This window comes from Dermacentor albipictus, chromosome 1, assembly GCF_038994185.2.
Source record: "Dermacentor albipictus isolate Rhodes 1998 colony chromosome 1, USDA_Dalb.pri_finalv2, whole genome shotgun sequence".
Taxonomy (NCBI): domain Eukaryota; kingdom Metazoa; phylum Arthropoda; class Arachnida; order Ixodida; family Ixodidae; genus Dermacentor; species Dermacentor albipictus.
Window position 1 is genome coordinate 122,038,740 of NC_091821.1, and position 27,066 is coordinate 122,065,805.

At 44.7% G+C, this 27,066-nt stretch overlaps 1 protein-coding gene across 3 annotated transcripts in view; it reads left to right on the forward strand.

Annotated features, from left to right (window-relative positions):
• LOC135904823 (uncharacterized) overlaps nucleotides 1-16,848 on the forward strand; it is a 50,657-nt gene extending 33,809 nt beyond the window's left edge. For all 3 annotated transcript variants that reach the window (XM_065435806.2, XM_070525295.1, XM_065435809.2), the window contains 4 exons: nucleotides 9,488-9,656; nucleotides 13,507-13,610; nucleotides 14,217-14,710; nucleotides 16,549-16,848. In XM_065435806.2, coding sequence (XP_065291878.1) covers nucleotides 9,488-9,656; nucleotides 13,507-13,610; nucleotides 14,217-14,710; nucleotides 16,549-16,627 — 846 coding nt within the window. In that variant the 3' untranslated portion in view covers nucleotides 16,628-16,848. The remainder of the gene's footprint in view (nucleotides 1-9,487; nucleotides 9,657-13,506; nucleotides 13,611-14,216; nucleotides 14,711-16,548) is intronic.
• Nucleotides 16,849-27,066: the final 10,218 nt, after the last annotated feature.

Below are 27,066 nucleotides of genomic sequence, written 5' to 3' on the forward strand. Positions count from 1 at the left end.
CCTCGCCTAATTGTCGGATACTTGGTGATCTCTAGTACTGCTTCGAATTTCCGGCGAAACTGCAGCCTCTCTCTCTCTCTCTCTTCTTTTTCTGTGAGTCCTAGTATAAGCGCCGCTGCGCATGAGTGCTGTTGATTCTGATTTCAAGTGAATCCGGCTTGGCCTCATTACGGTTACTGAGTGAATTATACAATGATCCCCAACTATCATGCACCAAGACTTAAAATAAAGCAGTGGAGCTACTGGAAGAAAACCTAATGCAAATTGTTTCCCCTACAGTGGAGTAGCCACCAGTAATTCTTTTGTTACTGAGATGCAATTCGGTAATTGTAATTAATTATCTAACTCGAGAAATATTGTCCTCATTTTCAAAGTGTCAATGACTCATTTGTAGGCACCCAAAATTACATCTAACTGCGGTGTTCTTTTTCGACTGGCAAGGAAACCTCACGAAATATGGAAAATACTATGTGAGTGTGCTCACACCCGCATCATAAAGCAGAGCCCTCAAATAAGCTGAATGAAAGCAACTGCATTGCCTGTCTCAAACCCGAAGAGGGAGCGCATCACCTTGATAATGGTACGGAAGGAGTCCCAACAGCAGCTTTCGTGGCTTCGCAGCTATTCGTTCCTCACATTTCTACGTCACACTTATTATCCGTCGCTCAAGGCCGACTGATCACATTGCTAACAAAAGCTTCTTAATAACGCAGCCGAAGCGCCGCTCAAAATCAATGTAATATAGGCATAGAATGTTTCAATATCCCTGCTTTTCTCACACCGCATCGAAAGAGTGCGCGCGAAGCTATATTGTGCGCCAGACGCGCGCTACATTTTGCGCTAGAAACTTGCTGCGGACCAAAGTCTAATTAAAGTGACTGTTTTATTTTTCATAAAAATGTATACGTGCTGCAAAAGCAGGTTCGTGTCAAAAATAAAGGCAAAATAAACAGACCTGGAAGCGACCAACGTGTGGAGAATAGGCAAAGCCGATGCGTTCAAGTAAGTATATATACCGTTTCTAAATGAGCGAATCGGCAACCAAGACGTCTGCACACAAAAAGTCAGATCACAGTGCGCCCTTATTATCTATGAATTCTCAAGCTCGTGAGCACAGCTGCTGTCTAGAGGACGTGTTCTAAAAGGTTTCCTTTTGCAGCTACGCCAGTACTGTGTCCGTTTTATCACATCTTCAGTGGCTTTCTTGATGACCGACGCCGGAATTCTACGGCAAACATCCGTTATACATGTCTTGAGCTAATCTTACGTCCGTCTCAATCATGTAAGCATGATCTTTCACATAACCCCAAAGAAATAAATCGAGTTGAGAGAGGTCTGGTGACCTAGCCGGCCAATTTGCAGGCCCGTGCCTGCCAATCTATTGCGCATGAAAAGTCGCATCCAGCCAGTTTTGTGCTCGGTTGCTGCTGTGTGCTGCGCTCCATCTTGTTGATACCACAAAAGTGGAAGACGTGAAAGCGGGAATTTGCTGAGAAACTCATCCACTCATCCACTACTCCTTGAAGGATTTCGTTCACGTACCGCTCTCCAATCAGTGCGTGATCGAAGAAGATGGGAGCGATAATAGCACCGTCGTAAGTTCCGAACCACACATTGAACGACTGCTGGTACTTGTGCTGATTGCGCTTTACCCAGTGTGGATTGTAGTCACTACTATAGTGTGCATTGTGCAAATTTATCTGGGCGTTTCTGTGACAATTGGCTTCATCTGGGCACATGATGTTGCTCAAGAAGTCCAGTGACTCATCAGGTTTTGTGAGGACCCCCCAATTCGAGAAATCTAGACTATTACACAGGTCTCGAGAATTGGTGCTAGTTAAGGTGGCACGGGTGAAAGGCCATCGTTTCAAATCCTCCAAACTGATGGCTTGGAAACTGGTACCTGGGCGGCCACGTTCCGCACTCTAGCATGAGGGTTTGAGGCCATAAATGCTAGAACATCCGTGCGTAGGCTAGGACTCAAAGATGGGAGTCCTACGCCGCTGTTTCTTGAAGCTGCCGGTTTTTCTCAGGTTTTCATAATTTCTTATGATAGTCGACGCGTTTGGTCTACCGCCACACTTCCATGACTGATATATATTCGCGGCCTTCCTCTTCTTGTCATTTTCAGCTCCCAAGGCAAGGATCATTTTTACCTTCTGCTCATTAGAGAATGACATGGCGACTGGGACGAAGCGAAACGCACCTTTAAACCTTTGTACTGACTTTGTAAATTCGCTTTCGCGGTGATAGGTTTTGTGTAAAAAAAAAAAAAACCGTGCACTTTATCTACGCTGACAACAGCTATCACAGCTTGATTCCAACTAACACCAAACGCGACGTGTTACTTCGGCGGGGACGCGGAAGATAAGGCACTAGCTCGATCACGATGTTTTCCTTTATTCCCTTTATTTCGTTCTGGATAACTCAGAGGGAGCCTGTTCGAGGGCGCTGCTTTATGACCCGGGCGGAAGCGCAGTCACCTGGTATTCTCCATATTTCGGGGGATTTATTTATAAGTGGGAATTAGTGCGCAATAGGTACGTCGCTCAAAATACCGCAGTTAGATGACCATTGGCTGTGCCTACAAATGCCTCATTGACAGTTTGATAATTAGGATAGTACGTCTCGAGTGCGATAGTTAATGATAACTACCTAATTAAAGCTCAGTAACGACAAATTACTGGCAGCTACTCCACTGTACTGCAAAGAATATGCACTAAGTTTTGTTCAAGTAACGCATTGCTCTTCTTTTAAATCTTGGTGCATGATTGTTAATCGGGACACCCTGTATATATTTATGACTTTGCATGCAAGTGACAATGTTTCCATCCCTAATAAATGTTGTAAATTATTAGAAATGTTTTTTTTTTCATGAGTCGTTAGCATTGCTTACTGGAAAGAGAAGCAATACTGAGACACACAACATTCACGTACATTTCACACGCCATTGATAAAGGACTCTGCCGAAGGGGTCACTGAAGTCTATAGATTTCTGTTTTTCATGATCAAAAATGCACACATAGCGATTTGAAGCGTGGTGAATATACAGGCAACATATTCATTCTCTAGGCATAGGCTATCCATATCTTTAAAAATAATTTTTAATTGGCAGCTCCACCTCTTTCAAAAATATGATAAACTTTGTCCTGCGTGTATATTTAAATATATTGTGTATTGTGTATTGCGCACAGTGGAAATTTAAAACAATGTTCAAGTGAGAAAATACGGATGAGGTAGCCGCCGCTAGTGCTTCTAATGCGCGTGTCTTCCTATCGTCAGGATTTGCAGAAATAAAGAGAATGCATGAATTAAAAGCCGTGCGCGTCCGCGCCAACAATGATGCAGTAAGCTATTAGCCTAGTAAAAGTTCACGTGAAAAGGTCGAGGAACGTCAATAGAAAACTCAAATGATGTGGGTGAAAAATCTCTGGCAATGGCACTTTAGGTGTGTGTGTGTGTGTGTGTGTGTGTGTGTGTGTGTGTGTGTGTGTGTGTGTTGTGCGTGTGTGTGTGTGTGTGTGTACCGACAGACGTGTACGTAACGAATTACGTGTAATCAATAACTTGCGATCAATCACGTTCTTTTAGTAAATTTCTTATTGAACGATTAATTTGTTTACTAAGTAACGCTCACTGTAATTCAGTTACATTTTTTCAGTAATTAATTGCACGTGACCAGTTATATTTTTGACGAAACACCTAAGTTATAACAGGCGGCGCAACTTCGAGTACTTAAATTTGGCGGCATCTACAGTGGCGTGCTGCACCCACAATCGGCGTGCTACAGCTACGCCTCAAATCACCTGGACATGGCAGGCTTGCAGATTTGCACACGTCTATATCGTGGAAGTCCCACCTCTCAGCCGTTGTGTAAATTTATCTGTCTCTCTCTTTTCTGGAAGCGCTTTAAGGCAGCCTTTACAGGCTCTAAAGGCCGGATTCTGAAACACTCCTTTCCTTACTAAGGATGTCTCACACGCTGTAAGGCGACCTGGCGTCAATTCTGGAACGTACCTTACTAAGGGGCACTAAGTTAGGGCCTGCCTGGTGCTTCCCCGCGCTTAGGGAGCCGGAATGCTGCCTTCATGCTTTCTAACCGTGCTCCTCTAACTGAACGCATGCTTCTCCGCACGACTTTGTACGCGGTACGCTCGGCTAGATTAGGCGCCGTGCGCAGCCAAAGCCGCGGTAGCCAGCCACCGTGTACTGACGTCCAGTTTGGTTCCGCGGACCGCGTTTTGTGCCATACCTTTTTACTTTGATTTTGTGAAAAGCAAGCGGCGAGAATGACGGCTTTGCGATATTTATCCGAAAACGATAGCTTCGAAAGCTATGAGCGGTTTCTTCGACGAGCAATTGAACTTCTTTACGGGACTGTGTACAAACCTCCGCCTTTGACTCCAGCCCGGCGTCTGATTGACAGGTAGAATCGACTGGAATACTACGACGAAGTGGACTTTCTAGCCCGGTAACGTTTTTCCAAGCGAGCTGTTACAGCCATACTGGCAGAGCTGCAACTGCATTGTAGCACTGACAACAGAGGAGAGCCACTGCCTGCTCTCTTGAAGGTCCGCATCGCACTGCGTTGTTACGAAAAGGGTGCCATGCAAACTGTTGTAGGCGACCTTGTGTGTGTGTATCCCAACCCTCTGTGTGCCGATGTATTTGGGAGGTGACACAGCTGATATGCCTACGTCTGTATCCCAAGTACGTTCGACTGCCAAACGCCAGTGAAGCGAGGGTAGTCATGACCAGGTTCTATTCAATCGGAGAATTCCCTGGGGTTACTGGGTGCATCGATTGTACTCATATACCCATTAAATGTCCCGGTGGAGACGACGCAGAAGTCTTCCGAAACAGGAAAGGGGTATTCTCGGCAAATACACACACACGAAACAAAACGCACGCAAAAAAAAAACAGAAAGAAAGCGACGCCTGACCAACCGAACTCAGATGCTGCCATAGTTGCTAGACTGTTTTCTTTCCTGCCATATGCATCATTTCTGAACTATTTTTACGTCATTGACCAAAGAAATGGAATTTATGCTCCGGTATATAAATAGAAACGCAATTTTAATAGTCCCGGCACTTTACCTTGGCAATTCATTACAAATATTTTGCATCTCTTGTAAATAATCTCGAAACCAGAAGCCTCTAACGTTACACTTCCTTTGGTGAGGTGTTCCCTTCGCAGGGAAGGCGAAAGGAAGCTTTTAGAATTCGCGGTGGCCTTCCGAGGGCGCCTAACGTTTAGGTAGCATGGAGGGCTCCTCGAGGAAGGTAGGGAAACGGCCTAAGGTTAGGAGCATTTCAGAATCCGGCGCTAAGGGCTGGTGATTAATTCTTCGCTTAAAATGCAGTATGACTTCTCTGATATAGACGGAAACTGTTGACCGTTAAACGCATATTTTTCTGTTTTTTTTTTTTCGATCTGTTCGGCATATTATACCTGACTCATAACACCTATCTTTGCGATTGTAACGTTCGAGCAGTATTATTAGAGCTATATAAAGCATATGCAGGTTTATATGTATTGAATTACATTGCAGGTTTGGCTACCTTTTCAAGGAACGTTAACGTTTGATGTCGTCCGTTAAAATTAGTCGTTCGAGTCTAAATGGTCAACGAGTAAAGTCTGCCGGGTGGAGGTCTACCAGATATTGGCCAACAAATTGAAACGGCGCTTCTATGGCTCGATAACGAAGGCCACTTCGGAAGCTCATTCCAGGGAATCACCTATGGATGATTTTCGCTTTTCAGTGGTCTTATCGGGAGCGCCTTCCCCTAACCCCAGCACCAATGAATCGTTGCGCTTTATATTGGACGCAGACCCGAGCACGGTGGCATTGAGTATACCATCTTGTGAGCAAAGTGTTCGTATTTTACAACACAGACCTTCTTTCCAGCGCGCACATTGAGCGAGTTTACAATGTCGCTGCTGTTGTCTTCACAAGAAAGTGAGGGAATATTAGGGAAGAAAATTTCGAAGAGCAAACAACGTGTGAAGGGCTGAAGAGGACGCATTGAAAGAGCCAGAGTAGCTCGTTCTATTTACAGTATTTCCGCCATGTTAGTAAACGCATGTACGAAAGTAACGTTAAAGTAATCAGTTAATCTGTGGTAATTGCGCAATTACATTTGTAAGGTAGGGATTAGTAATTAATCAATTACTTTCTCCGAAGAAGTAATTGTAATTGTTTTTTTAATTTTTTATGTAACGTGTGCAAGTCTGGCTGCCGATAACGCGTCAGCCACGCGGCATGGTTCCATGCTTGGCTTTTTTTAAAATTTCTTCTCTTGACGGCATTCGTTCAAAATATACGGTGCGCGCCGCTTGGATGAATTTTTAACGTTTCAGCCGTGGCCACAATTTCAGTGGCGGCCTTTTTTTCTTAATTTACCACATAGGTCGGCAGGATAATTAGAACTCAGACGCACTCACAAAATTTATTTTTGCTCAAGGCTCACCCTGACTCAGGCTCACCAAAATTATGCTCAGCCGGATTCACTCAGCTAGACCCAGACTTACGGGCTGCAGTTTGAGTTTGAGCGAGTCTGAGTGAGTCCACTCCTGAGTGAGTTCGCCAACCTATGGTTGCGGCACTCTGCGTCATTGAGATTCTCGCCCGCAACAGCTATACACCACCTTTGTGGTGCCTAAAAAAGCGTCCTATGTGCATTGCAGTTCCAGGAATTGCGAAGAAAGTTAGCCTGTCCTCCGCGGCTTTCAAGGAAATCACATCGGAGCTTTTACATGTTTCGTACGCTAATCGAATGCATGTTTACATGATCGGTTTGGTCTCTGGAAGTTGGACAGGCGCCTTTGTTATTCCATCTCGACCGGTCGTCAAGTTTGAGACTTCACATGTCAAATCTACGAGTTTCCAACCTGTCGCTCTTCGCACCGCTGGGCAATATATTGAAAAAGAGCCACCTTCTTGCAAGTGGGTAATAATCTGCGACTCAAGGCAGCCCTTCAAAATGTCGAAGTTTACGACGCGGAAATTACGACCAAGTGCTGATAGAGGACATGGTATGATATTTCAGTGCCCCGCTGCCGAGACATCGCGGCGTCGTTGATATTGGTAACACCCTCGCCGACGACGTTCCCCGATGTGCTCACGCTGGAGCGCCGGCACTTCCTTATACCTTTATCAAGAGCAGACATTGCAAGAGATTTTCACCATCTCGCTTGTAACATCACGTTGAGTGATTGGAAAACAACGCGGAACTCCAACTGTCGCTTATACAGCCTCGATCAATCATTGCAACTGCAGTTAGCAACAAATATTTCACAGCGTGACGCGACACTGCGGTGTCGGCTGCCGGGCGGAGTATCCTTCACTAACTCATACAGCTATCACATTGGAATGGCTGACTTATCCATGAGGGCTAAGTGCATATGTGAAGAGACCGTCGATCATCTCCTGTGCCACTGTTCCCGCCTCGACAAACAACCGCAGACTCTTCAGTGTGCCTTGAGTCGACTGTACGATCAGCCTTTTACCGAAGCAAAGTTCTCAGGAGCCTGGCCTCACAGCTCATCTGCCCGGAAAGCCACTCGAGCTCCTCCACAGTAAATGAAAGCGACAGACTTGAGTGCCCGACTGTATATACGTACGCTGCGTCTTGCTTAGTGCGTGTGAATCACCTAGACTCATGTCTTCTCTTTCTGTCTCTCCCTTTCACTGCCCCTCCCGACGTGCAAACCGGATAAAGTCTAGTTAACCTCCCTGTTTTTCTTTCCTTCCTTCTCTCTCTCTTGAAAGGCGGCGCGCGGGCGGAGCAATCGCCGGCAAGTCTCGCAAGGTTAGATACACCTGCAGTCAGCCTCCTTAGGAAGTAGCGCCTAATTGTAGACATCATGGAAAACGTATATATATATATATATATATATATATATATATATATATATATATATATATATATATATATATATATATATATATATATATATATATATATATATATATATATATATATATATATATATATATATAGTGTTCTGGTTCACGGGCGCAGAGGCGCATGGTGACAGCGACACATAGTTCTAACATCCTTAGATAGAACTCGACTTCTTCGCTGGTGGTTACGAGCAACAAAATTACGAGTTATAGCTCGAGCAGAGCAAACACTGTGAACCTTTTCAAGGTACCTGAATTTACAGGGAAAAAAACAGTAATAGAGACAAAGGACAAGAGAAGGGAATGCACACCCCAACGACTAGACTGAGAACTGTGCTTTATTGAAAACAGCACATTCCCAGTAAGCCTAACCGAGCATGCGCAGCACAATAAACCTTAATCACATGGCAGTGACAAAGAAGAGACAAACACCGCATCTATCGCGACCAATCTAAAAAAGAAAATTCATTTTCGAGCAAGCGTACCGAAGTTGTGCTAATACAATCATTACCATGCAAAGCTATGCAGTAAGCTTCTAGAATTTCACACTCTTCTTTTCCCCTACCTCTGCCAAGAATAATAATAGTACTGAACAGCGGGTAGGAACCACATTCACGGCAATGGCGAAGCAGGTTTGTTCCGTCATAAGAACCCAAGGATGTGCGGTGTTCACGCAGCCGGTCATTGATACACCGGCCTGTTTGGCGTTTGTGAACTTTTTCGCATGCGATAGGATACTTATATATCACACGTGTGGCACATGCCGCGGAAAAAGTTCTCATACTGCGTAGTGGAACCCGGATTCCTTTGCTGCCTCGTGAGATACGCGATCACAGACTCGAGAGCTTAAAAGGAGCATAAAACACAAAATTTATGTCTTGCTTGACCGCTGCCGTTTTAATCTTGCGGGCCACCCTTCTCCTGTCCTTCGTCTCTTTGACCGATTTTTCATGTAAATGATGTAGCAACTGGCCTGGCTTTCGACTCTCCTGCAAAGGTATAACCGCCTGTATATTACCAAGTACATCTTGAAAACCCCAGTACTCGTAGGGATTTTCGTATGGCTGTAGAATAATTGTATTATTGCTTGCCCACAATGACGAGTCATTGAATGTGAATCGCTACAACCTGAGGAGAACTGAACAGTGACTGGTTTAGTGGCCGATGCCTGTGTACGTGTTATGTGCTATAAGTCATACCACGCTATCACTAATCCTGCCGCAATGACTAATATATGAGGAGCTGAAATGGGAGGTTTGGATTATTGTTGTTTCTGTGCTCACTCCTCCATTTTTAGCCTGCACATATAATATACCGAATGACTAACTTTCAATGCGTGCGCTTAAATATTCAAAAAATACAAAAAGAAAAAGCAACGTGGGGTTTTATGGTGAACAAAAAATGCATTTCTCGCATGCATTTCTTGAGTTGTTGTTTATTACACACACCCCCCCCCCCGTCCCCTTTGCCCCCATCTGCGTCTACATTCGTCGGATTTCCCTTGCCTGTATATCGCTTCGCGCTGCATGTCTGAAACACAAATACCTATTAGCAAGCGCAGCTTTTGGTCTTTCTTGCAGTATTTAGCTGCCTGCAACACCAAATTACTAGGCACGACGTATATTAGCCGCGCATTGGACAAATGGGAAGACGTGTATCCACTGTGTACAGGCTGGTTTCTGAAACCCAGCGACAAGTTGCATCTTCTACGTCGCCTGGCCCTGCTCCAGAAGTCATGCATGGAGAATGGTAAGAGTATACATATAATAGTCGCTTCACGCTTACCTGCTCACGAGGGAACAACCACATTTCTTATGAAGAGTGTTGTTTTGCGTCACTCCAGATGAGGCGAGATGAGATGCAGCAGTAGTCGTTGCGGCGTCTGTGTGCGGTCGTGACTGTCTGGCTGTTCTTAGTGATGGCGCCCACGCAGGCTGCTTTGCAATACTAGAGCGTCGGCTTTCAGCAACACTGCTGCGTTCGAGCGAGGTCGTGTGTGGCCGTTCTCAATGACGGCTCCCACGCATACTGTGTTGCAGCATCACGGCGTCAGCTTGCACTGCCGCAGCCATACAAACACCTATAGCTGACCTCCAACGCGGAGTCGGTAAAATGCGACGTTGGGAACAAAAATTAAAGATTACTGTTTAAAAACACGCATATAAGTTTTTTTGTGAATGCGAATGGGAGATATAAACAAGGCAACGTTTATTCTATAATAATTTATGGTTACGTTTCAATACAAATTCGGGGGTCCGACACACGTTGTGTTGGCGTTTACGTTTGACATCGGCCATGGCATCGCACGCCGGCCCCTCAGCCTTCGCCGCCGCATGAAAATCGTTGCGAAATTCCCCTCAACAGCTTCGCTGTAATGTGCGAAATTATATAGGAACCGTCGATATTTGGAGGCGTTCTTGATCAGTGAAAAACGATTTGGAACTACGGTGTCAATGGAAATATTCCAGGGGTTTTACGAAGCTTAAATACTGCACTCGCGCTTGTCGTAGCAGCGCCTCTCGAAACGGCCAAAATGTTCCAAAATTGCTATAATCGTAACAGTCGCAAAATTGAAACGCAAAATTATAGATACAGGCCTGCTTGCTGGTGAGCTGGCGTGTTCGCCGTGGTTTGGCCAGTTTTGCCGTGGCCGAGCGCTTTCGACGAGCGGACATCGAATCCGCTGATAAGATTTTTGCAAAGGGGAGCGCAGAAGCGTTGCGAAGAAAGTAGGCGGTCACTTACTACTAAGTATGTTTTCAGAGATAAACCACCAGGAACGTTACTCGTGCAGTCTCGTGCAGACTTCGAGGATGGGAGTACCGGGGGCGGACTTTGCAATGTCTGTGGACATAGAAGAGTTATTTTATTCGGTACCAAGTGATGAACTCTTTGTAACTGTCCGGGAAGCAATTGATTCATACGGTGTTGTTGCCTTTCAGAACGACTGCCTTATCCCGGCAGAGGGTTTTCGTGAGCTTTTAGACTGCTACCTTACCTCTACCATTGTTAACTTTGACAGTAAGATTCACATGCAGAAAAAGGTTATATGTATTGGATCGTGCGTGGCACCCATTTCGTGTGAAATTTTCTTAGCCAAATTTGACTGCTTCAGCACGAATTGAACCAGGACAGCGTTCTTAAAGTTCATAGATTTGTGGACGATTTTCTCGTCACTTTATATGTTCCACATAATCACATTAGCACTACACTAGCTGAGCGAGTGTTGTTTTGTTTCAAACAATGCTCGCTCTCGTTATCTTTCACTATGGAACTTCCCGACAATGGCCCAGGCCGGTTTTTAGATTTAGCGCTCTATTTTAACTGTGACGAACACCTTTGCTGGCCACATTTGCCGCGTTCTAAGAAGGCCATTCTACCTTTTGACTCGCATCAAACTAATAAAATGGGGTATAGCTTCGTCGTGCCTCAAGCCGTCCCTGACCAAGTCTTGTGCACACGGAGTTGGCCATAGTTTTGACTTACAAGTATCTCGTCTGAAAGTCTCGGGATTCCCTTTGAGTGTGCTAGTCGCAGTGGGTTCAACTCTTTTAAAGAAACTCCAGGCTCCACCCAATGCTTTGCCATGTCAGAGGCCAACTAAATTTGTCGTGATGTCATATGTCCACACGATTTCACACAACCGAAAAAGAATCGAGCAAAAACACGGCGATGACCTCGTCTCCACAGCTCCTCTCAAACTTTCTTGGTTGTGCGCCCTTACAAACCGCCCTAAGAAGAACAAGAGCTGTGAAAAGAAGCACACGAAACCCTTAGCTCACCTCCTGCGCCGCCGAAGTGGTATATAATATACCACTCGCTGCGGGAAAGTTTACATTGTGCAGACGGGGCGTTGTCTAAATGACAGGCTAAGATAAAATTCATCTTTAAAGGCCCTGGGCAAGTCCTTCCTGTGCACAGCACGGATTGTGGCTGTAAACCCCCTTTTTGATAAAGCCGAGGTTATAAGCAGATCTAAAGGCAGACTCGAAAGGGAAATCTACGTGGCTGGTCAGATTCACCCTCACGCTAACCTTTGTACTAGTGCCCCGTTAGTGCATCTGATGGATAAGGAATTTCCGTTCCTCGCCCTTGGCTGAAATCTCTACGCCCACCTCCTCTGTCTCCGTCCCCCCGAAGGATTTTTGGAGAGTGAGTGAGTAAAGACTTTATTGGAAAACAACGTATTGACGGATGGTTAGGCAGCCACGAGCCCCTAAGCCCGGGCGGCTTCTTCAGCTCTCGATGACCTTGGCCTGCTGGTCAGGGTCGGAGCTGAGTAACACGGCCTCCCACTGCTCAGTATTACTTATTTCGTGAGGAGGAGGAGGAAATAACTTTATTGGGTCCTGAGGAACCCCTCCCCACCCATTCTTGGTTTAGTGGTCGGCAGGGGTCGCGGCTTATTTCGTGATTTGTGTGATTTTCCGCTGGGCATGACCACATAATGTCGAACAATATCCGCTTTTTTCTTTCAATGGTTACATGTATTAGGGTATTGGTAGGGGGTAGTAGTAGTCATAGGCTACGGGGTTGGGGTATTCGTCTGAAGGCGTTCGTCTGAAGTCGCCTCCAAGCTACTTCTAGTTCCTTGTGAAGCGATGTGTGTGCTGGCGGATACACTGCCCTGGCTAACCTGTAGTGCTGAGTTCTTTCCTGGTAACTGACCATGCGATCCCTCTCTGATCCTAGCGCGAGCCGTCCCGGTGCTCCCTTGGCTTTGGAATGATTTCTGTCAGGCCACTTGCACGTGCCGTTGTTGCTATCACCTACACTAGCTGTCATTATTGATGTAGTGATGCATGCCCCGTTATTAGGCGATTTATATATAAAAATGTCTAAACTTTTTTTCACAGTTGTCGATGGCAGCGCATCCGCAGTGACGTTGCTGGTGGTTTGTCTCTGAATATATACTTAGTTGCAAGTGAGCGTCTTTCCTGTCCATGTCTACTTCTTCCGCAACCCTTCCGCGCTACCCTTTGAAAAAATGATGTTAAACCAACTAGCCCAACAGCTTACTATTCTAACGCTGATAAGATGAACTAAGATGATAAGATAAGAAGAGTTCGCTGGTAGATTCCGACGCCCTGGGGCGCGATTTTTGCCCTCGCGTGATTGCTCAGAAACGCGTTTTGCTGACGAAAATGCAAGTCTGACCAGCCACACGAAAGCAACCGAACGCTTACGAAAGCGAACCGTTATAAGATCGCGCCCCAGTTCATGTTTTCTTTGGTGTGAACTCGGCTCAGGTTGGTATTGGCTGCATGATAGAGTCTACATCACTGACTGCGTTGTAGCGGGAATTTCGAATATTAAAGCTCATGGAACGTTGCGAAGTGCAAGGGCGGCCAAACTACACTCAAAAGTCCCCAAATGATGTTTATTTCGCTGTGAAATCTTCGGAGCCATTAATGCTTGGAGTGTGCTACGCTTCAAACATCTTGGAGCGTAACTCGTATAATATAGCCTATAGGTCTTCAGTGACGCATTTCTTAGGAGCTATTTGAACGCGTGAAATAGCATATATGTATTACATTGCAATTGCATTACGCCCTGTTGCCTCTACGAAAAAGACCCGCTAGCACTATATATGCTTCAGGTCTGCGGGCGAGCGAGGTGTATGCGATGCCTGGACCATCCTTCTGTCTTGCAAGGTTCTGTTGGTTTGGCATGGAAGAGTCTAACCGAGCTTATTTTGACAAGGTGAGCCGTTGCGAGCGATGCATGCGATTTTCTCAGAGTTTTATACTGTTAAACTTGAACATACAATCAAAGTTGCTTTTTGCGCGTTTTCTCTCTCCCTCTATTTTCTTTTTTTTTTTTTGCTACGCATATTTCGTTTCAATTCTTTTTTGCTCTGGTGGGACAGAAAGAAAGCCTTGACGTTGGATTATGCTACGCTCAGACTACGTTTGTAACTGAAACAAGTTTTGGTGACGTTATCGAGTGTTTACACCGAACAAATGCGCATTGGTGCTTGGTGTACAGTACTTCAGTAAACAATGTGTGATTTATACGACCTTACCATGAGCACCATGGGCATAACCGCTTCATTTCAATTTCTTGCGGTCTTTTACGTTTATTTAGAATATGGGTATGTTGAAGCACATGCTCGGTTGCGAAAGTTCTACTAAAGTTAGTTGTCTGTAGATTCGCTACAGTGAATTTTAGCGACTATGTGATACATTGGGGTCACATATTCTTAAATTATACAAGCTGAAATAGTGGCCTCAGTTCCACTGAGTTCATCCACTGACTTTTTGCCCATGTCTCCTTTCCCTTCTCTCTTATTCTATTTTTTGCGTGCAGGTGAAAAACTTAATAGGAACGACACACTTATTGCGAGTATACGGATATACAATTGTAAACGCAATCATCTACGGCCTGGTTGAGTTGGACGAGATTCTTAAAGACGAGTTTGCGAGCGGCGATGCTGTCCAATTCCTGGGCACCGCTTTGTGGAAGCCGACTTCATGCATTATTCCTCCCGATGCAGTTCTTCCACAGACTGGCGAAGCGGAGTCTTCCAATTTTATACCATCCACTCACGCGCCGATGGCTTCCAAGTACCCAAGCTTCATCGTTCTGGGAAATACGAACGGTATAAGCACGACACCCAACGCACCTACGCCTAAGATAGCCGAGATTTGGGAAAATGTATTACAGAAGACTGCAGGTCTTCCGTCGGTAAGAATCGGAGACGCCACAGTTCAAGATGGCAATGACGTTCGTCTTATGCTGCTTGACGATGTCATCTGTTTTAAGACAATATTTGCTGGCTTCTACCAACCGTACGTGCCGAGGTAAGGATTCCGTAATTTGTACGATATAAATGCAGGAAACTTAAAGCATAATGTATGGTGCCTGCACAGGCAGTACGAATAAATTCTGGAGCTTTACGTGCCACGACCATAACTTGATTATGAGGCACGCTGTAGTGGGGGACTCCGGAATAATTTTGACCTGCAGGGGATCTTTTAACTATGATTCGACGCCTTTTCGCCATTAGTCTTCTGTTGGTCAAGAATTTTCGGGCTGCACCCACTTCGGGCTGTGTGTCACGCGACGTCACAAAACCGCGAAAACTCACCGCGTCAAACCGACGTGTACGCGTTAAAGACGCATTGATACGCCGAACAGTACTGATTTTTGTCTTCTGAATAGCCAGAGACTGCCCCGCTCTAAATGGAATAGAAGATGGCTGCCCGCCGATCGCGATGGCACTGGCTACTCGAAACCCGCCGTGGTTGCTCAGTGGCTACGGTGTTGGGCTGCTGAGCACGAGGTCGCGGGATCGAATCCTGGCTACGGCGGCCGCATTTCGATGGGGGCGAAATGCGAAAACACCCGTGTACTTAGATTTAAGTGCACGTTAAAGAACCCCAGGTGGCCGAAATTCCCGGAGTCCTCCACTACAGCGTGCCTCATAATCAGAAAGTGGTTTTGGCACGTTAAAATTTAATTTTTTTTTACAGAGACCGCGCTACGCCGTGTTTTTGCGACTTAGTTCGCGTTGTGCAAGCGGAAGCACGAAGGTCAATTCGCTCGCTGCTGGTGCCGCGTTTCCTTACTGCAGCGTTTTGTCAGCGAGCTTCCGCGGTCATCAAGTGAGATGTTTGTTTGTGCACGTGACACCATGCTTATTAATTTAGTTATTATGCCTATGTTGACAAGTTCATGTGGCCGATAAAACTACTATCCTTACTTTGTATAGCTGTCCACTAATTTGCTATCGCAATCGTTGCTTCGCCTTCCGGGCGAAACTGACTTTTTGTCAAATCAGTTAATGCTGCCCACGTCTGCCCGTTCAGACTTCGAGGTTCTCGAATGCATTTCAGTTGGAAAGAATAAGCAAGCGTATAAGCACTGCTCAAATATAACCGAATGGCTAAAATGCTCTCAGATGAAGAAATTTGCCCGAAATGACAACCATTCTAGAATACCCTGTGAAGATGAAATGGCAGCGAAAGCTGACGACAATCAAAGCTCTCAAACGAAAAGCAAAGTGCTTTTGCTGCCATTCCACATTCACAGAGTGGAATGATTGTCATTTTCTATGTTGCAAGTCTGGCGTCGTTGCTCGTTCGGAGGTGCCCGGACTCGCGATTGTCGTTTTCGTTCAGCATCGCGGGAACGTTCTTCGTCGGTGGTCGTTTCGCGCCGACACCGTGTACATTCTCGTTGCTGTTCCCTCCGGCGCTCCTCGCACGCATGTTGTTCTTCGGGTGTACGAACTATACGTGTCCACCCCATCGATAACGCAGCTGTTTTTAGCGCCGATACCTCTCCTTCTTATATACTGCGATAACCTTGACGTCACGCTATTCACGGCGAACGTTCTAATCTGTTCCCCATTTTGACATTTGCGCCGCCGCACTGTACCCGTGTGGGTTTGTTAGAATTGCTAAGTCCGTTTCTGTTGCCGGATGCCGAAAAAACTACGGAAGGTTAGTCAAATACAGCTTTCGCTGTAATATACAGAGTTCAACAACCATCGTTGTAACTTGGGCATTTAGACACAAAATTGTTTCGTTTCAAGCTTTTCGAGCATTGTATGTGCAGATGTTGGAAACTTTCTGATATGATTCTGCGGTGGCTATTGAGTTTGAAATCCTTTATCGCTTTCTATTATTTCTACCAGGTACAGATCCTGCAAGTACTTCAAAACAGAAGCTGGATGCAAACGAGGAACCACGTGCATGTTCGACCACTGCAGATAAGAAGATGCAACGCCGCATTGCATTCAAGTCATTGAAATTTTCTGTCTCCATGCCACCGTCCTTACAATAAAAGAAAAATGCGTGACAAAAATGACGCTTCACAGCTGAAAAACTGGGATGTCTCAGCGCTCTTCAGTTCATTGTCCGTAGATCAGGTCATAGACCGCGGAAATATGTGGACAGATGTAAAATCATCGAGGGAATTTCTGACCACCAGGTCGTTCTTGTTTCAATAAATTTCCCGATTACTAAACAGAATTTTATATTCTCTACATTTCCTGATTTCAATCGCGCTGGTGATGTTTCAATAATTGGCACTCTATCAGGTAGTGTTGATGAATTTTTTGCACTAAGTTCTACTTGTGATGTTACTGAATTAGTTATTTCGAATGCTTGGTTAAAAAATGTATTCAGTGTTTCATTCCATTAAAAATAAAGAAAAATATGAAAATTCCCTGGATGACGCAAGATATATTACATGCAATACGGCGTGTGAATAGGCTAAGGTGTATGAGGCGCTCCGACAATTATACTCGTACAGCCATGCTAAGTTTCATTAAAACCAAAGAGGAGCTTAGACCGAAAATTAACTTGGCTAAGGATTTCTTCTGTGTGCAGCTGCAGGACCTACTAAAAACTAACCCACGTAAATTCTGGTCGTCTGTTTTACCACGTGATACGATAGCTACTTCTATGGTCATTAACAATGTTTCTACTAATGATCAATTTCATATATCAAATGCATTTAATGAGTATTTCCAGTTCGTTTTCACTCGTGACAACAACGTCGTCCAACCAGGCACCATTGCTCGTAGTAACATGTCCGTTAATGACATTAACGCTACCGAAGAAAATGTCATGAATTTAATTTTGAAACTTGATATTTAAAAATCTGCTAGCCCAGACAGCCTTCCGAACTTGTTCTTCGTACAGTACTCATTATGGACCTGCCGCTACCTTACTGTCATATTTCGCAAGCATCCATTTCGAGACCTTCCAGAGAAGGGGAACGAGCTGCTGTGCATAGGGACGACTTTGGGACTCGTGATACAATATGGCGGACTTCGAATGATAGATTCCTGCTACATTATGACCATGTGCTGCTCATTCACATTCGCTTGGTAGCCTCCATTAAACAGACTCTGTCGTTTCGTTGCCAAGTTACAGAACTGTAAGGTCCGTGACATTATTCTTTTCACGAGTGAGTGCTTTCCGATCATTGTTTTCATCTTCTCGAGTCAACGGCGCGTAACTAAAAAATCCGGCTTTTGTGTAAAGCTGCTGTCTAGCAAAGCCACGTGATTGATTGGTAAACAGCGCAGGCAAGAACCATCTTCAGGCAGATTTTTAATCCCTGTTCGATTTCATTTTTTTTAAGTTCGTCCTCCCGTTCTAGCCAGAAGGTAACCGTGCAATGATTCACTGAAGTGTCTTGCACTCTCCATGGCTCACTCAAGAATTTTACCGACGTTCACGTGCGCGACGTGGCAAGTGGGCTGACGCGGATGCGCGCCGAGCTGTCGATGATCGCAGTCGAGAACGGGCGTCAAGGACGCAAGCGTTTCTGGGAATCGCGTCGGGGATAGATTGGCAACTGCGTGCACAGAGGAATATTATCTCTCTGATTTAGTGCTCTGATACGCCTAGCCCTTCCCGCAGTGTATTGCTCGCAGAGAGTCCACCGAGACGACCTGGCTCGTACGAACAAAAGAAAATGGGCCTGGTACTTCTGTTGCACAGCGTTCTTCTTTTGTACATCTTAGTGCAGCATGTACTTTCCTCTATCCTATTTGCATTTTTGCTCTATCCTATTTGCAGCCATGTAAAACAAGGATGTAGGAAATCGTAAATGGTTCTCCAGGTATAGATCCTCTTGCACATGCTGTCGCAGTCTGGACACGTGCGCGGCGCTCTGGGACCAGGGCGCGTCCCGCTGGCGGCTATACGGCCTGGCGGCATAGGTGTACTCGCACACGGATCACAGAACTAGATCGCTTGGCGATTTCCTCTGCTCTGTACTAGTTTTGAGGACGTTCTGAAAATATTCACGATTGAGCTTTTGAGTTACTCGGTTACTGCAACAGCACCGATCATTGTTAAGCAGAAAAGAAAACTATCTACCATTGGTGAGTCTCAATCAATCGGCATTGCAACAAAGGAGATGCGTGGGGAAATTCATATGAGTGCGCAGTTAATTATGTTTCTGTTCACATCAGATATGAAAGCAGCCTGAGAGCAAGAGGAAGAAGACAACATGAGGTGGCAGCTCAAGCTACATCCTCATCCTTGCATGTTGTTTCCGTCACTCCGCTTTTGAAATAATTTATGTAAATGTATAGTGTTAAACCTAGCTAAGGGGCAGTTGGATCAGCAGTTGTCCCAACTTTGAAGATGTTAGCTAATGGTTCTTCCCAATGATGGCGCTCGGTTGTGGAACTTGCCCTGAAGCCTCACAAAAACAGCTGCGTGATCATGTTAGGATGGGATCATAAGTACAGTATACATGCGCGACAGAAATAAAGAATAAATAAGATATTTATTTATTTTTTTGCCTTTGGCACAGCCTTTTGTGGGCGCACGTGTATGAAATATATTTTTATTAAGGAGATATTGCAAAGAGATATGCTTCAGATTACGAAGAGTGCTCTGTTTGATGAGTCTGTTGCCTCGATTACTGCTTCAGGTGGAGAAAGGGGCAAAATTTGAAGTATGCACTGCCTGCGAATCAGTGCTGGCAAAGAAACTAACATTGTACCTTGAATATTCCATTCCATTGGCGCTAATCTAAGGCTTCAAGGGCGTATTCGCAAGAAAGTTTCTTACGTGGGGAAAGCCTCGTACCAATAGTTTCAACCGAGTTGTGAAGTTGGACCTGCTGTGTGCATTTGGTGGTACGCTGGAAGATATACCAGAAATGCACTGTATTATTCATCGTCGTTGGCGATAATGCAAGTGCCTGGCAGGCCTTGTAACGGCTCTTACAGCGCATTCATCCAAGTGTGCGTTCCAGTTCCACACGATAGCCCACAGCGTTTCTAATACAACGCGCCAGCGTATTTCCTTCGTCCATGAAAAAAAAACTTAAAAATGGAAAAGAAAAGCAACCTGTTCCGCGCGCATGGAACGCAGAGAGAGAGAGAGAGAAACAAAACAATGAAACGGGAAAAGGCGCTCGGACTTCTCGGAGCGCGCACACCTTCGTCTCCCTGAGCGCCCGCGCATGCGCAATGGCAGCAATGGCTGCGCGTCTATCTGTCCGCGTCGATTTGAATTCTCAACGATTGCGCCAGGCACGTAAACGCTTGTCGCAGTGGTGTGCGGTGCCTGCCTGTACTACCTTGGTGTCTTTGTATTCGTGTCTTCTTTGTGGCATCACACGTCAACTACACTGAACGGTAAGTTTTAGCAAAGATCTTTTCCGTCAATAGCCCATGATTAGGTCAGCGCATTTGGTAGCGGGAACCGGCTGCCTGTATAGGCCACTCGGGCACAGTGTCGATTTGTCGTTTACATGATTTGAAAGCGCGCTCGTGTTCTCGCTTCTGCTGTATGGAATGTTTTACGGCAAGCAATCGCTCACGCTTGTTGATTATAACGTCACAGTTGATGTGCGTGAAAAAGAAAATACACTATGTTTTACCTTGATACTGAGCAGCCATTAAGCGAATTGTGTGTGTTGAGCAGCCAGTGTCGGTAGATCTCATTTCGTGGCGCTCGATCGGGCTGCCAGGAACGCTGCGCCGCATGGGTAGTGAAATTGTCGTAACACGCTTTACGTATATATCTCGAAATTCTGTTAGCATGGGGAATTTTCAAACAGAGACGTATGGTTGAATAAATGCTAGCGAATTCGTTTTGCGGGGCGTGCATTCGTTTGTTTGCGGGGCGTGCATCAGCTGTAGATGCGCAACCGTATTCGTATACAGTACAAGTAGCAGCATTTTTAAGGATCCTGGCAACCAATCTAGATATATATGCAACCGCAAAAGGTTTCGGAGCACGAAACCTTCGATAAGCTCAGTCACTCGCAGCTTCGCAACTTAGGAGGAGGAATGAACGTTTATTGTAAGAAACAGCGAGAAAGTGTCCTTTCTTCGCCCTAGGTGGGCGGCTCTCTCAGTCCAGAAAGCCGTTGGCTAATGCTGCAGCCCGGGCCCGGTCCACCAGACTTCGCTGATCTTCCAGGCTCTGTGCCTTTAACATTGCCTCCCACGTTTCTTCGATCGCTTGTAGTGGTTCTGAGGCATCATCATCACTGTTTTTCTCGCAACTTAGCCGAGAAAATTAGAGAACAATAAATTACTCGCCCGGGGAAGCACCTTTACACGTTTCAAACTGTAGGCATTGGGTTTGATGATAGTTGGAAGATTTCTTCTATCTTTTTTTCAGGTCTCTTTTATAACCTGTTTAGCAGCAGGAGTTCTTTTCCGGTCCACTTGAAATGCGTTAAGCGCCATTGGATGCTTCGGCGTGATGTAGCTTACGTGCTGTTATTCACTAGGCAGCTGCTGGCGCAGATTCGCACTTTGCCAATCGTGCATGGTATGAATCCCTATGCAGGTTGAGGCATTTCTTCACTTTGCCTCTCTCACTTCCTGTCATGCGTAATAAGTGTTCCGGTTTTCATTACTGTTGCATTTAGTTCCATCGTCTCAGACAGACTGTACGCTACATGCGTTGTACAAAAGAAAAAAAAGAGCCAGCTTATCCATTTGGTGGTCTTTTCTTAATAGGTAACGCACAGAATATTAAAATAATAAGAGGACATTGTGCTTGTTCTACCCTTATCAATACACCTAGGAGATCGTAACATGTTTTAGCTGATAAGTAACCTTCATTCATGCTTTCTACTGAAAGTGTGGCAAATAATATATTCATCTCATAGTATGAGAAAAAAAGACGTTGCAGACTGTTCTAAGCGGAAATTGGAATTTTTAGCGTGATTGTTCAAAACTGCAGCCGCCATTCTGAGCATGTTCGTTCGGTGGTGGTGGTGGTAAACATTTATTGCTTGAGCCTTTTTGCAAACATTACTTGTGAGGGTGCTCAGGAGCGCGTAGGGTGTCCGGGAGTTTGTGGCCCTCGGCGACCCTCAGAGCCCAGTCCACCAGCCGTATTTGGTCGGCTGGGTTGGAGCTAGACACCGCGGTCTCCCATCCTCGACGTCGGTGAGTTGCCACTCTGAGGGTGGCTGGAGCTCAGGGCATAGGAACATAATGTGATGGAAGTTCGGCACGGGCATATGGCATTAATACCCGAAATATTTGCACAGTCCAACCGGGTACGTTTGTTTCAGCAATTATTATTATAGGAATCGTTTGGGATTCTCGCGTTTGTTTTCATTTTGATAAATAGGCTATGTGTCATACGAACCTGCTTGAAACGAAACGTACCGTTGCTGGCACCAGCGACCATTACGGTTGTCCAACTGCTCATCATACTGTAACATGAAACATTATAATGGTACTGATTCGTATTGGCATGTAGACTTTAGTCAGAGGTAAACCAAGTTAACTAGAGACTTGTGATGAGAGCAAATTATATATAAAGCTACTAATGAACCGTAAAAATAACTCATTGAATAGTTTTTCCTCACATCGTTGCATCTGCCTTACGTGTATGCCTTTCTGTGTCCTTGTCTTCCGTGCTGTGCTCGTGTTACCATGAATCACGAACTTCCCCAAGCCCTTGTCAGCTTTATTAAACGAGGGATTCAATTCAGTTGGATCTAATACTGCATGTCAAGTGACTGACGTGTTATTCGTTTATTCTAAAATTCATAGACTGGCAGTAACTTGGCAAGCATTAAACCACAATATTTTTTTTATTGCACTTAAGCTGCGGGTGTCATAGACTGCCAGACAATATTCATGAGAACAGCCAGGGAAGACTTGGAAAAAGCTCGGGGAATTTGAAAATGTCAACATAGGTATGCTGTCTTGTTATATGCCATACAAGGTTTCCAGAGACTCTCTATTAAACAGATTTTTAAAACGTTTCACCTCACAAAAGATTGAGACAAATTGGTACCGTTTATTTAAAAAAATATGAAACTGAAGCATACTGACATGGCATTTCTTAATTTTTAGTTTTTTCGTTAACTTAACGTCCTGAAGCTCGAAACCATAGAAAAAGTACTCATGTTTGAGAGCACCTTAAATAATTTCCTGTGATAGCATTCATTCCAACAATAGTTTTTGTTTTGTTTCCTAGGAGGTGTATATCTGTCGTGGCATGACAGAGAAAGTGCTCGCGTGGTATTTCTGGTGCTCTTGTGGTATACCTAACTTGCAACCGTGTCAGCACGCCCAAGAGGCCTTATTATCTATAAGAAACCAATAAGTGACCATATTAATACAATCAATTCATCTGTATTCTGTTGAAGTTATGACCAGTGATGCATTCATTTAAGAGTATGAGAAAGACATTTAAATGTGTATTAACAGGGTGTCTACCAATCGGGAAAACCTGGAATTCTCAGGGATTTTGAATAGTCTGGAAATACTCAGGGAAAACTAAGGGATATCGTGTTTCTATCAGGGAAAATTAGTTGTAATTTTCTTGAAATCGAACGAAAGTCGCGGTAATGCTGGCTCGAGTATCGTCTTTTGACGCCGTGTCATCGGCTGGAAGAGTTTCCAGTGTACAATCAATGACCGACTTTCCGGACGCCCGATTTCGGACGGCTTCGCGGAACCACCAGGAACCCATAAAGTCAATGTATAAAACGCATGAAATTTCGTACGCAAGAACCCTTCGCCGTCCGACTTTGCGGACTTTTTGCCGTAACCGCAGGTCCAAAAACGCACCAATCAAAGCCACCACTGCCGCCGTTTTGATTACCTCGCCGCCTCGAACCGGCGTTTTCGCATGCAGATCCTCTTGCAGCCGTAGCCACTATCGCGGCAAACGGTAGGTCGAAGTGCTTCGACGTTCGCTATTAACCTTCTTGCCGTTCGGCGCTGTGCTTTTCATTGAAAGAACTCGCCGCTGTCAGCTATGGCAGTGACTCCGCCTTTGTGGTCCTCGCGATTGGCTTAGAAGCTCGGAAAGCAAAACGCATTGCATAATGCCGGCTCCAGAAAGTCAGCGTCGCCTCTATGCAGAATTGGTGCGCGGTGAAGCATGCGCAAAAGTCTTGCGGTGAAGCATAACAAGCATGTGAAGGGGCAATTGTCACGGGACACACTATGTATTCCTTAATTATACACGCGTCTATCCGCCATCTCATGACACAGTACGAGCACCGATATGCCTAATAAGTGTACTGGCCGGCCCATTAGGATGTGCCTTTGGCCTTTTGAGTCCTTAAGGGCAGTAAAAGACACGCATTCATCTTTTCGAACTCCCCGATTTTTTTAACGTTTTCGCGGCCCCTAGGGAGTTCCGAAAAATCGGACGTTGGCTGTAAAACTGACTGAGAGGATCCTTTACATGGTTCGTGGTGCAAACGCGCGGTGGAAGGTCGAGAACAGAAAGGACCTATGTAGTGAGGAATGAAGGGGAAAGGAAGCCTGCCACCGCTTTTTAAAGGAGCTTGAGTTAAATAAAAATGTTGGCTGACGCCGAGATGCAGATGTCCCTCATCCAAACCAAAATAAACTATTTAAAGCAGTGAAACGTAAGGAGTTGTGCGCGGGCTGAGAGTATGTCAGGACAGTTGAGGTTGACCCACCACCTGTTGAGATAGAATCTCACTGGTGCCAAAGTTAGGGCCTCATATCAATGAGCTTGCTATCTAGTGATAGAAATAGCTCACATCCCCTTCAGTCATGCCGTGCACATTTGTGGACGTCGCCTATTTTGCATTTTTGTGCAGTGGTAGCAAGGGATAGAGCACAAACATTAAGCTTAGGGTAAATTGAGCATTCTGATAACCTAAATTGCTTCCATTTTACTTCTGAGTGATATGTATCGTTACAGAGTACTGCTTTGGTGAAGGCACTACCGTGTTTTGCGTGACGTTTGGCGTGGAGCATGTCGGTAGCGACCTCAAAAAATATATATATTTTATTTCTTGAAATTCTTGAGGCCAATGAATAACTTGTGCATGTAATTCGATCATGGGATTTAATCCTTTTTATGAAGAAACGTAGCATGACTGACTTTACAATATTCAAATATTTAGTTATTCTGTAAGTGTAATGACTCATCATATAATGCTCAAAGAGTCATTATTTTGCTTTCAGTGGAGTCAAGCCACATCTATGTTTCACACATGTATTGACAGTCAATCACAATTTGTGACTGAAGAGGATATTCGAAAATATGTATTTCTCCATGTATCTCCTTTTTATTCGCATTTGATAATGTTCAATTCGATTTTCAATGAGTTTTACTATTTTTTCAAATATATTCTATTCACTGTGCATTTTACTAAGCCCTCCCTTCTGATTTCTTTTTGAATAAAATAAATGCTACTGCTTGCTATTCAAATCGAATTAAGTCGTTTCTGTTGAATTTTTTAGCATGATTACTAAAGAGTGACAGCATCGGGCAGCATGGTGTCAGCCTGTCTTGACATAAAACAAGGTTCTGTGTCACTCAGGGAATTTCGCATAGGTGCTCAGGGAAAACCTAGAACACTCAAGGAATTTGGAAATGTCAACTTGGTAGACACCCTGATTAAGTAAAATAGATTACAATCTTTGGCATGATACTGTCAATACTCCAGTCGCCCTTCTGAGCGTTTCATTCTGCGCGCGCATATTTAATCATGAGCCAAAAAAATGTGCAGACAGTCCAACTGGGTAACCTTGTTTCAGCAATTGATATAGATATCATTTGTGATAATTACAATAATGTGTCATATATGAACTTGTCATAAAAGCAGCATACTGTTGCTGGAGCACCAACAGCAGTTGTGACTGTGCAACTGTTCATCATGCCACAAAAGGAAACATTGCATAATAGTACTGATTTTTATTCACAAGCAGCCATTACTCATACTTAAACCGCTTTGAGTATTGACCTAAATGGTTTGAGTAAATATATGGAGCTGCTTATTATTATTATTTGTTTTGAACACATATACACATATACACACGTATTAGGAAAGGGAAAGCGAGGGGCAGGCTGGCAACTGCCACCGGAAGGGGCACAACGCCTGCCTACTCTTCTGAAGGGAGGTGACAGCAACACAGAAATAGAGGATAGGAAGGAGGGGAGGAAAAACGGAAAGAGGAAAAGAGAGCAACAGGAGCTTAATGAACATACAAAGAATACACAGCTGTTATTTTTGCCTCACATTGTTGCATCCACTTATTTGCAGCATACACTTGCAGCATCTTTGGAACATATGACACGAAGCTCAAGGCCCACCTGGCGGCCTCGCTTGCCAAGGGGAAGTAGTCTGTAAATCCGTAAATAGTCTCGATCATAGCGTAAGACTTGCATTTTAAGAAAATTATATATCGCGCAATAAAAAGAGGTAATTCAATATCGGTGCACTTGTTTTCTTTTTTGCACATATGATTCAGCACTAGTGAAATTGCTTCAATGTTTTTTTTCTGTTTATGCATCATATGAGAGCGCAGCTGGTTCAGGAGCATTATTAAGCTATCGTCATTAATGCATGAGTGCAGATGAGAAGCAACACTTGAACATACATAACATATTCAAAATTTTTTGCCGCCAGGTGTAAACAGAAATGGAAACTAACTTGTAGATAACAAATAGCTAGCAGATTTCGCTCAACTGGATGCATTGCATGCAAATGTAATATTTCTTAACTGTGTATGTGCACAAATGATCATGCAGTCTTACATAAAGATTCATGGCTACATGCTTGAAATGCTTGAAGGGCTCACCGACCAAGATGTCATAGACGTTCACCGGATCAAAACCCGGAAGGACAACAAAGAAATCGACACGAAACACCTGATCCATAGCACATACCTGATGCACATGATGATAGCACATGCCTCCAGGCCCTTGTGTTTCAAGGGCTCTAACGAGACAGTAGTGCTCTAGCATTTCTTATAATCTGATATATTTTACCTATCATATTATTCTTTTTAAATGCATCGAAATGTTCATAGTACAAGTCATACGTCATCGTCATAATTTTATTATACAGACTTTACGCACTTTAGAGCGTATATTTTAAGGCCCCTTTACAGCCACGTCACACCAATTTCATAGTAATCATAATTACACTGCAAACCCACTACCATAGACATGGCGCTCTTTGGCCATACCTGGCCCTTGCGCCATAAAACCCCATACATCATCATCATCACGTTCAACAGCAACACACTCCCTGAACAAATAGAAGTCGGCTACTTGAATATAGATGTAAGGTCGTATACATGCCCAACCCCCGCAGATGCTTCAATTGTCAGAGGTTTGGCCATGGCTCACAGAGTTGCTGGGGCCGCAAAACTTGCGCAAAATGTGCTTCGAAAGAACATGCTTCCGAAAACTGTGGCCGTGCAGCG